The sequence below is a fragment of the Mycena indigotica genome (genome assembly GCF_014461135.1).
Source record: "Mycena indigotica strain 171206Taipei chromosome Unknown Mind.scaff0007, whole genome shotgun sequence".
Taxonomy (NCBI): domain Eukaryota; kingdom Fungi; phylum Basidiomycota; class Agaricomycetes; order Agaricales; family Mycenaceae; genus Mycena; species Mycena indigotica.
Window position 1 is genome coordinate 5,026,313 of NW_023503006.1, and position 11,728 is coordinate 5,038,040.

The 11,728-nt window shown below is 51.8% G+C and overlaps 2 protein-coding genes across 2 annotated transcripts; one reads left to right on the forward strand and one right to left on the reverse strand.

Annotated features, from left to right (window-relative positions):
- Window positions 1-320: 320 nt before the first annotated feature.
- On the reverse strand, window positions 321-3,687 carry MIND_00903800 (uncharacterized protein; the record flags this gene model as incomplete). The annotated part of the gene is made up of 10 exons (XM_037365680.1): window positions 321-997; window positions 1,044-1,638; window positions 1,686-1,782; window positions 1,834-2,009; window positions 2,058-2,196; window positions 2,246-2,474; window positions 2,531-2,732; window positions 2,779-2,931; window positions 2,981-3,324; window positions 3,372-3,687. 10 exons carry the CDS (start codon window positions 3,685-3,687, stop codon window positions 321-323), a joined length of 2,928 nt encoding a protein of 975 aa, XP_037218922.1.
- Window positions 3,688-3,877: 190 nt separating this feature from the next.
- On the forward strand, window positions 3,878-6,136 carry MIND_00903900 (uncharacterized protein; the record flags this gene model as incomplete). Its single annotated transcript, XM_037365681.1, has 7 exons — window positions 3,878-4,313; window positions 4,360-4,621; window positions 4,666-5,011; window positions 5,061-5,351; window positions 5,399-5,623; window positions 5,671-5,805; window positions 5,855-6,136. 7 exons carry the CDS (start codon window positions 3,878-3,880, stop codon window positions 6,134-6,136), a joined length of 1,977 nt encoding a protein of 658 aa, XP_037218923.1.
- Between the last annotated feature and the right edge of the window lie 5,592 nt (window positions 6,137-11,728).

Below are 11,728 nucleotides of genomic sequence, written 5' to 3' on the forward strand. Positions count from 1 at the left end.
CCTTCAAACACATATGGCAGGCTATATCAGCTCTTCAACATGTTCACCTCTCATCAATTACCTGTCAATAGACCTATGACAGAGTGGGCTATCCAAGCTCATGGGCCTGAAAGTATATAGATATAAGTATGAGAGTTGTGAACTATAGAATTTGGAGTATATACACTATATTTTCAGTGGCTTTACACCCATATAAGGCCTAAATCTTTCATATACAAAAAGTTTTTTTTACCCCCCGGGGACCCCCCCCCCTCCCCCCTACCCCATGTGCCTGATAAGGATCTTGAACCCCCCTTGCAAGGTGCTCCAAGTTGAAACAGTTAAAAGATAGTCTCATTGGCATGATAGTCTGCATACTTGCTAACATAAAATGACTGGTATGCATCCAAGGAATCTGATGCATCAAAGTTCTCCTCTGGAACATAACTTTCACCAAACACTGGGATAAGATGGACTCCACGCAGCATTGAGTCCAAATGAATGACAGCCATATCAGGCTGTACTCCGTACTGTCCATGAACCCAGTCTGGTGTTACCACCCACATGCCTGTATCCTCCTCCGGGGAGTCGCCCAAAATTGAGAACCAGTGAACCAAAGCACAAGGATATGTGATGTTGTTATACTTGAAGGAGAAAAAGAGGCGAACCCTTGCAACGTGGAATCCCTCTATGCCAGGAGCATCACGATCATGTACAACAAGTGCACAATCATATCGTGCTGCTCCAGAAAACCAGGTAGCTGTGGCCCGAACACGTTCTTGTCGCATGCCTCCAATCCCACAAATGTCGCTAGGTGCGTGAAAGACTGCACGGGCAGAGGTGTATGTGTAGATACGAGATGTGCTGAGATCGAAGGTTGCCTCAAGGTCCATGTCAGAAGGGAGATTGTCGTCATCAGGGTGGATTTGTTCAAATAGGAAGCGCCGGATAAGTGCAGGAAGCCGCGGTTGCGAGAGATGAATTGCCAAGGAAGTCAAATGACGAGGGATCTTGCGGACTATATCAATCGGTAAGATTTGAATAATAGACAAAAATACAGAGACAGAACATACCATATGTCTTCGCCAACTTGACTTCAGCATCAATCTGAGGGCCCTCAACAGGCCCAGAATCATCATCAGATCGACGATGAGTGATATCTGGCACTGAAGAGGAGTTGGAGCCAGTGCCCTGCAGTGGAGCTGGAGGTGGGGATGGGGATAGAGGGTGGGGAGGTTCAAAGAATGGAATGAGAGGACCATCAAGCATACCCCTTTCGGCAAAATCAACCCGGGCAGCATGGAGTTTATCAAGCCTTTGGTTAGTCAGCAGCATCTGACCCAGTGGCTGATTCCGATTAGAACGGCGCCAAGGCTTCTTGACTGAGATAGATGAGCATAGGCCATTAGCAACCCCAAATTTCCGAATGCCAGACACATAGTGATCACCAGAATGTTGGCGAGGAAGTGAAAATCCTTCGGGTCGAACATCACGGAAAGATTCCCGCGCTTCATGGAAGTTCGCCCAGGCCGTTTCCATTGCCTTCAGTGTATCCTCACTGATGACTGAACGACGAGCCAGATAGCAAAACTCCATGAAGTATGATACGGTTCGCACCATACCACTTGGGATCCGACCAGAAATGGCAGGAAGAAACACCTGAAATATTATTCACCAAGGCCATAAGCAAGTGTCATTTATCTGACCTTCATTAAGCCTTTTGAATCGTCACCAGTCCATTGTTTGAAGTTTCGGCCCATCGGAAAATTTCGCAGACCTGGAAAAGGAGGCGTAACAGCGATTCTGCACTTGTTAGTAATGATAGATAAAATTCACCCTCAAAGATAAGCGTACCGGCGGTCGATGTCGGCTAATATTCTCTGAGCACCCTGTTTGTCATAGGTGGTCGCAATATAGTCCACAATCCAATCGACCAGATGATCCTTGAAAACACCCTTGATCATCTGGTGAAGCAGGTCGGGACTAATTAACTCGTGGATGTCTGCCCGAGGAAAGTCATTGGTGAACGGCTACATTGAGATCAGTCAATACAATATCAGTGATCAACGATTGCCTACAATAACATCACCAACGATTCCGAACTCATCCCAGAGCTCTCTCAGCGAATAACCAGCATCTAGGAGTGTCTGGGTATGCGCCTTAGATCTTAGTGGACTGGGTTCATCCGATTCGAGTTCCTCGGGAGGTGCCAGACAGCTAAAACAACTTAGTTCTAAAGGGCATCAAAGAGAGCTGAAGGACAAACATGGGACACCGGCCCTGAACAATACATGTATACAAAACTTGCTCTGGGTAGTCCGAGATATTAGCGCAAAAATCGTAAATGGCCCGCCGAAAATGACGATCACAGCAACGTGTGACTTTGGGTGTCTTCATATGTGGCTTGAGATCGCTCATAATATAAGCAATCGACGAGTGAAATAACTGGCGGCGGAATTTTCGGAATGCGACACTATCAGCGTATTGACGAGAAGCTAGGCAATATATTCATTAGCCAGCTCGGAATACGTTCGTAAAGAAGAGGACAAACTTTTTGGTATGGAAAGAAAGGCCAGCAACGCAATTCCATTCCGATGACCACGCCGTGCCTCATTGTGATAGTTGGCAATACCTCCGTAAAACGGATAGAATTCCGTGTTGCCAGTCCCTACGGATGCGCATGTCTTGTCGCTCCCAGTGATGATTGGGACATGCAACGCGCCATGATTTTCGGGGTCTTGCGCGAGTAAGTCCTATCTTAAGCTCAGCAACCAGTAAACGTGATGTCGGAGAACATACCGCGCGTTCCCATACCCAGTTTCCCGAGAACACATCGGTATATTGCCTTTTTCCATTGCGGAAGATTCGCTTCGCAGCCCAATCTATCTCGTCTTTGAAATCTGGGTTGGCGAGTTGGCGCTCAAAGATGGCAAGCGGCGATCGGAACCAGACCTATATGATATGTAGGTTAGCTGAGTATAGAAGATACACTTGAGCGCACTTGAAACTTTTGCGTCATCCAGAGGGGAGGATCATCCGGAAGGGGCCCGTTGTATTGGACACTGAATGACTGCCATGGGATGTCACCCAGCGGAATCGAATCGATTGTTGCATATAAGTCGTCATCGTTGGCGAAAGGTGGGTTGTTTCCCGTAATAGCCGCAAAGAGCTGCATAAGTTGACTAATGTTCTCCCCCGACATCTGGACCCGCGTATACAAAAAGTCTGCAAATTCGAAGGTAGCGCGACTCTCAAATACACCAAAATCATCCTTGTCTCGTTCATCCCATGGTTCTGCTTCAGCGCCTGGCGGCAGATCGTATCCATCGCGATCGCAGGGAGTGCCTATTGGGGTTTGTTGGTCGTAGGAAAGAGGCAAGAAGATAGCGCACCATCGAGAATTGGATGTGTCTCGATCCGCACCCCATCTGTATTCTCTCCCAGAGGCGAATCTTGTTGAGCGGGAGAGCCGCCCTGACCCAGTAATGAACCGGTGGAGCCAAGCGGCGATAACGGTGGCGATGCCCCTCGACTGCTGAACCGGGGGCTCGAAGGCGGGCTCGAAGGCACCGGCGGGCGTTGTAACGGAATGGGATGGACGGATGGCATTGTGTGCTTGGCATGGATGTGGCGTGTGCGGCCGCCGAAGCTACGGAAGAGCTGTGGGCAATGTGGGCAGGGGATGTTTTCGGGCGTGAAGGTCGCCATCGTTTACGATGAGGACTGGGGAGAAGGTCGTGGGTGTTAAGTGCAAAGACCGGTCCGACCGAACGCGATCAGTAGCGGAAACTCCCAAGAGAAGTTTTCGGCCAGGGATCGCCGCTCGTTGCTACCCGCAGCACCATCATCAAGCATCTTTTCTTCCTGCCTCTTTCCACCGCCTTCTCCTCGCTGGACGATGCCCCGCAAGCCGGGGGCGAAAGCCCCTTCCTGGGGACCGAAATCGAAGCCAGCATCCCCAAACGTGGTCGACACTCCTCCACCACCTGCTCAGCCCGCCAAAGTACCCAAGGGCGACCGCCAACCGCCAACGCTCGAGTCAGGGATGAGCCTACGCCAAAACCGCATCTCAGCGGCCAAGCCCGACATGAAAAAAGCCTCCCGGCGCTCAACGACACAGGCTGCCCAAGACCGCGCATCTGCAGCTGCCGACAAGGAGACCCGCCTTGCTCAGCGCGAGCAAGGTAAAGTGGACGCCGCAGTGCTCGAGCGAGCGTCTTTGCGCAAAGTGACAACTCCAGCAGAGGCGCTGGACCATCCGTTGGAGGTGGACTTGCCCGAGAGGCAGTTGCGAGAGCGGCCCAAGGAGCCGCTGAAGCCTGTGGATTATGGCGGTGAGTTTCATTTTCCACAGGCACAACTCACTCACCACTTCTACAGTCGACGAAGAGCCTCGCAAAGACCCAATCTCCAGCGGCAGCGGGACAGAGGGCGAGTTTCAGCCAGAGAACGAGGAGGAGGAGGAGGAGAGCTCGGATGAGGTGATGGATGTCGACTCGGAAGAAGAACCAGCCCACAAAAAGAAGTCGAAGGCCGTCAAGGGCGACAAGCGTAGGGAAGTCGCTCATTTACGCGACACTGTCCTCGTTGACAGCGACGACGACGGGGCGCCTCTATCTGGGAAGCGCAAGACATCAGCAAGGTGAGTGAAGCTCCGAAATAATGCATATACTCACCTGTTCCCAGACCGTCATCGTCTCCAGCAACGCGCAAGAAGGCACGTAAAGTCAGCGGGCTTCATGCCGGCTGGGAAAACGGTCGCACCAAAACGCCTTCCTACTTCGTTGCTGCCCCAGAGCCTGCGCACGAGCGTGGTCGTTCACGTACACCAGCATCTCAATACCACGGCGCTTCAAGCCGTTCTCACTCTGCGGGCTCGGCGCTGTCAGTGCCAATGTCGGATTGGCAGGATTCGGAGCGTGGTGGTAGCAGCGAGCGCCCATGGGGTATGCCTTCAGACGAGGACGACATGGAGGAAAGCAAGTACGCTGACAACGTGGAAGCGGCCGATGTCAAGGCGGCACGTCAGACGGTGAGTCAAGTTTTCGACTTAGATGATGGGTGACACATTCTTTTTGCAGAGCGCTTCTATTGCAGGGATTGTGAAGACCGAAATACCTGGCCTTGTGCCTGTCCGCTCAATGCCCCAGCACAATGAAGTTCCCGCTCGCCTCATACGCCACGAGCACCTGCCTCGCGTTGTCCAGCCGACCTTCTGGCACGAGTATGGATCGGAACTTATCGGGTATATGGCTGGGCTGCTCCCACCTTGGGAGCGCCCGACGAAAGAGCAAGTCATCGAGCTCTATAACGAGTCCTATGATCGCGAGGTGGACCAAAACTCGGAGGAGGCGAGACGGGTGTGGAAACTGGTAAGTGCTTGATTCGACAAACCTAGTGTCTGACAGACCGTTTGTAGAGTAGCGACCGCATGTCTGATGTTGCCAACGGCCTCGCTAAGACCGCCCTCGCTGTCATAGACGCCTACTGTGCCGACAAAACCGCCGCCGAAATTCAGGCTGACGTTGCGAGGCTGCTCACTATCATTCCATCTGACGACTTCACAGAATATCGGCACTTTTTCTTCGAGAGCGTGGAGACGGGGGTGGACGACATGGGATCAACGACTTATATGCCGACCAAGGTATAGAGTTGTTGGTGTGGGTACATATTGCTGACTTACTTTGGCAGGTGTTTCGCCACCCGTTTGTAATCGACACCTTCGCAGCATTCTGCAAAATTACGAAGGACACCAACGGCAATCTGGGCCCACCTTCCTCCGTCAAAGAACGTCCTTGCGCCGCACTCGTCCTGACGGTACAGGCGGTACGTTGTGCTGTTTGATAAGCATGCTCGGTAGTCTTATATAACCTAGATCCAGCGCGCTTTAGAGTGCTGGGAATCAGGGACACGTTCTAAAACTGTTCCTGCCTTTTCCAAGGACAACTATGCCCGCCCAGCCGTCGACGATATTGCTACGCACATCAAACTTCACGAGGTTACCGGTATGCTATCCTCTGACGCCTGGGACGATCTCATTGCACGCTCGCGTGTGGCTGCGACAAATATGGGGAAGAAACGAAAGGCCGCAGTGGTGTCTGCTCCTGCTCGTAGTGCGGGGCCATCTGGTGTACGTGTCGGCCTCCTGGGTGGATAATGTCTCGTAGTTGATCATTGAATACATCCTCATCTCATTAAATATGTCTATTTGCCAATATTGTGTATTCTAAGATATCCTTGTAAGGTCCTTGTGAATGGCCTTGTGAATGCCTTGTATAGCCTTGTAAGGCCTTGTGACCTTGTACAAGGTGGGGACATAGCTTGTACAAGGCCTTCTACAAGGCCGACCTTGTAGGGCCTTGTAGACCTTGTAGACCTTGTACAAGGCCTACAAGGCCTCTACAAGGATTTGTTATTTTCCTGATGAAGCCACGCGGGTATTCCCCCACGTCTTAGCGCCTGTTGTATGGATATGTCGGAAGACAGAAGACCAGTGTACTTAGTATATGACGCACCGTCCTCGCGTTCAGTCGGGCATGGTACGCGTTCGCGCGCGCGAGGAACACGACAGACTCGGAGCTGCCACGAGCGGCGCCAAGTTGAAGCCGCTGAACGGCAGGGGGTGAGAGAGAGAGCCTGCGATGTTTGCTGTTATGCAGGCAAAGACGTCGCACGGCAGACAGGACCGGCGCAGGCAAGGCGCAGGCAGTCGCACATGGTGGCCGGGAAGAAGACGCGTTTGACGTGGCACTGAGCACGTGAGATCGGCGCTGGTCCGTGCGCCGCACGTCAATCACGGCCGACTTGCTTCTTTTCGCCCACCTCCCCCTTCTTTTTCGCCTGCTCGTTCGCGCTCAACGAGGGTGCTCCGGCCAGCGCAGAGCTTGTACAAGGTGTAGGTAACAACGCATAGGAGGTCGGGTGTATAGGCGAGGGTTTTGAGACGAGAGGGACGAGAGCCAGAGCTGAGAGTATGGCGTGGACAGTTGTGGGCAAGAGGTGCGCTGCTTACTGCTAGTCCTGACCTGACTTTGACTGTGCTTGTTACAGGCGGCGGCGGTGGCTGCACCACGAAAAAGAAGAGCGTCTTGCTGTATGGGGCCCGACGCGCAGCTTATCGTGACTCATGAGGTGCGTCGTATTCGTCATTTTCCACAATGCGAATCCAGTCGTCTGCTAGGGCGCTGCTTGCTACAGCTGAGGAGTGAAGAAGTCGTCTTCAGTCTCGGTGCCGGGTGCGTGCGTGGCCCGCTCGCCTTCATTTGCGCTGACGCCTGCTAACGAGTATCCCTATCGTCATATAGCATACCTCGCTCAGCCTTTTGCAATACACAAATGTCTAATCCGCAGCCCAAATAAATTTCCACTTGCCGTCTTCCTGTCGCTGCTCCACTCTGACCACACTTCACCTCCGCCACACTCCTAAGTGTCACGTCCCTATCTCGCCTCGGCACGTCTACCGCAACCCGCATATGCCCAGCGGTGGCCCTGGCAGTAATCTGACCTCGAATCAACCTCTCGGGCAGCGCGTTCGACTCGCTGGCACGCAACGGCTTTCTGCGACATTATCCCTTTCCTTTTTGTTTCTTTCACTAGGAACATGCTGTGAGTCTGTGACGCGGTGCGCCGATTGGATGATGACTATTTTTGCCGCAATTCTGCTCATGCATTGGTGACTCCGAGTCTCCCTCACTTCCACCGTATACAGGTGTATTTTACCTCGAGCGACGCGGAAGTGCGCCGGCCGAAGTAGATGTTTGGCGCCCTTTCGGCTTCAACATGCTGCTCAAGCTTGACGAGCAGGGAGCCAAAGCGGCGCGAACAGGCCTCCGACTCGGAGTCGGGGCTGGGTTTGGCGTTGGCGTCGGCAATAGCAGTGGCCATTGGCGTCATTGAAGGCGCATGTTTGTCCCTCTTTGTGCTGGGAAGAAATGAATGGCTTGAGCCTTGTAAGTTGTTGTGTTGCGCCACCTTTCCCCACGTCTTTTGTGCTTTTTGCTAAACGTCCGCATCTAGTTCAGCATCGAAATATAAGCTAGCAATGATATCATGCTATCTAACTTGTCGAATATTGTGGTGGCTCCTCCGCCTCCGTGTTTTCTACCCCATTTACCCTTCTCAGCTGTGACTCCACGAGCGCTACTCGTTCCGCCATCGCGAGCATCTGCTGCACCAGGACAGTGTTCGCAACCTCAACGGCTAGCACTGGCGCGGGCTCATTCACCTCTCTGTGACGTAGAACGCCGGCGAATCGCTGCCTTGTCGCTGACAGCTAGGGTGTCCTTCGACTTGTCAGGTCACGGTGTCCTTTAATTGGAACAAGGTCGGCCCGGAGAGGACACGACCTGTGACCACGCATGGCGCACAAACCCCGCTGACCTCCCACGCTACGCAGCGCTTCACACGCTAACACTTCTTGCTCCCGACCATGACTACCCAGCACACAGAAGAGGATACGCTGGATGGGCCACGTGTATTCTTTATGGATACAGCACCACCAGAGATGAAGTGGCTCGCGAAGCAGTTGCAGAGCAAGCGGAAGGATGTTCGGGCCGGCCGGGCGACAATTGATTCGAAGTGCGCACTGTGTCTGCAGGCTCCAGAGGGCGGTGAGGGAAAGCTTAGACGGTGTGGTAGGGTCCGTCATTGCTCATCAACCTGCCTCATATGGTGCTTATCCACTTGCAGTGTGGTGTTGCACAATACTGCTCAAAGAAGGTGTTCACTGATCTCAATTCCCTTGCAACACACTGATTTATTATCATCAGTGTCAGAAGGAAGACTGGTGCGTGCAAATCATTCTTTCCTGTGAGGAAATGATGATGATATATTCAATCTGCAGGCCACGGCACAAGACAGGCTGTCAGGAAGACAACTCCAAGCAATCTCTCTCCAGAATCACAACAACGTTCCATGCTGCAGATCTCATTTCTGCACAGCTGCAGTATGCTGTTATTGCTGCCTTTAATATGCTCTCCCTCTCTTCTGAGCAGCTCCATGACGGGCTCTTTGTGGTCAATGTCCACCTTGCCATGGAGCCTGCCAAGACAGTCGACTTGTTTGCTCTGAACATAGCCCTAGCAGAAGAAGAGCTTGGAATCAAGACCGTCCCAGAGTCGCTGTACAAAGTGCCCTCTGTGCCACAAGTCCACCATCTTGCCCCGCTCATGCCGGATCAGCATCCAACAACGTTACGCACTATGTGGGAAGATGCACGTGCCCAACTGGACCGTGATGGGATGCATGCCACCCCACTCGCTGTGTGTATTTATGCCAAGTCACACTCATTAGGAATGCTCAACATGGTGTCACTCCCCATCCACCCCTTTCACCTTGCCTACATGCGCACAGGCCCTATTATCCATTCCCGTGTCAACGGACAAGCATCTGAACGCCCGTATACTGTTGAGTCCTTAATTGAGTATGTATGTGCCTTTATGAGATTGTTCTGCTAATCTACCACAGCGTGATCAACAATCATATCAAGCATGATGAGAAGAATCAGTTGCATCTGCGCACACTCCTGTCACAGCGTGACATCCAGGTTATCAAGGACTGTGCGGCCCGAAAGGGCGCCACTGCAGATGCACTTGACCCTGCACATCCCGCCTATGCCGCAGCACTCTTGCACCACCGGTACAACCGCGAGCATGCACCAAAGTTGTTTGTTGTGCCACAGGCTCAGTAGAATTTGGAGCATCTCCTTCTCCTACTTGATATCACTCCAGATGTATTGTATACTGAATGAAAGCCTGTCAAGGATATCAAAAATAAGTACTTGCTTTGAAAAGAGTCTATGTAGTATGTAGCATTTAAGAAGTTACTTATTGGGGAGAGGTACACTCACCCTTTCCAACTGATTTGTCTCAATGTGGGTAACTTGAAATGCCTGATGCATTGATTGCGCTGGCAGCGACTGTGGTACGCTCACTCAAGATTTTTTTTACGACTGCTTATCTGATCTAATAGATTCACTGTGCTCTTGACGAGTGGCAGACGGGAGAGCGACAAGCAATCAAGCTCACCGAAAATGTATACGAAGATATCTATAAGAAACACCGCTCGACTCTTCAACAGTTGAAGGCCAGTGCTCCAAATGCCTACTCGAGGTTAAGACGAGCGATCTATGATTCAACCACGTGAGTCTTGTCCTCGGGCCATGCCAGGCTGCTAACAGATACTGTAGTATTTCAATCAATTCTGCAGCCCTGTGACCTGTGACACATGTGGCAGAAATGTGCAATTCAGCCAAGGGCAAAATTTGGTGTGACCTCCTGCCTTATATGGAAGTTCTGCGTGCCGGAGGCGCGGAAAAATTTGGAAATTACCATTTTGGGATAGTTTCGGACCAAACATATCTGCTGTGACCTGTGACAGGCAGAAAAATTTCGGCCAAAAATCTCAATGTGACCGTGACATGATTAATTGATCGAAATACTACAGTACCTAGTGCGTCAGCAGATGGTCAATCTAAGGGTACAACGGGACCTAGCCGTCTTCTGCAGATTATAGAGCTGCCGGACTCTGATTAGTTACACTTGTCTTCTGAGTCTATATAAAATGTGAACTGGGAAAAAGGAATTTAGAGAACAATATGAAAGTACTAGGAAATGGTGCAAAAATTGAGGAAAACTTTCTGGAAATTACTGAAAATTTCACGAAATTTCAAAATATTTTTGGGGGACTAAAGGAATCTCAGAAATCATAGAAATCGGAAAAATCAGATACTTATGATTTCACAAAATTTTGCAAAATTTTTTAGAGGGAGGAATTTCCTGATGTAGAGGAATCACTGCTAGCCTGCGCTAAGCAACAACTCAATTTCACTGACAATTTATGCAATACAAGATGGAATACACTTGTTGTTCGCCATCGTCCACCACGCCGACCATGCCGACAGAGGGCGACGGAAGAGCTGTGCGTCCTGTGATCCAGCGCTTACCTTGGTTAACTTTACTTATTCAATAATTCAACACACTTTTATAGCCTTGGACGGGTACCAGCCCGCCGCCGCATCCATACTCTCCACAGAAATAAGTACTAGCAAGAGCCTCATTCAAGTGCCAAACGGATACTTGCCTCACACGGTCCTTCAGCTTACTTCCACCCTAAGATCACCCCTCCAGTTAGCGAGGAGCCTGACGACAGAAGGGCAAGGACGCACCAGCAACCCACAACGTCTCCGCCTTGGTCTTGTTCACTCAAGAAAACGTCTTCTTTGGCCTGAAGGCACGCATGAGCGGGGAAACATTGGACAGAAAGGCAATGACGCGCACCAAAACAAGACGTCGGCTCCTCGATCGAGGCCCCAAGGTCTGCCTCCACAATATTTCCCTGCAATAGCGCCAAGCGACCGTGGCCGCACAAGGACGTCGACGAGCGACAAACTCTCCCACCCACCCAAACTCGCACTGTGTGGTATCCTCGTGGGCTTGTCGCGATCGCGATCGCAAGCGAGCGGGAGTCGCAGCTAAGCTATCAGTGAGCAGAAGCCATACAGGGAGGCATAACGACGAACTTGTCTTGTCTCCGCTCTATGCACCTCCGCGTCCGCCACGGAAGCTGCTGGGCTGTGTGCTTAGTACTGCTTCTGCTTGCGTGTCGCCTGCGCTGAAAGCCTTCGACCTTGCGGGGCATGCCTTGTGTCGTCCACCGAGAGACGCAGAGCGTGCTGAGCTTGAGACGTCGCGGCGGCGCGGAGCGGATGGTGGCCAAGAAGCGGCGTTTGATGGGGCAGCGCGCACGTGCG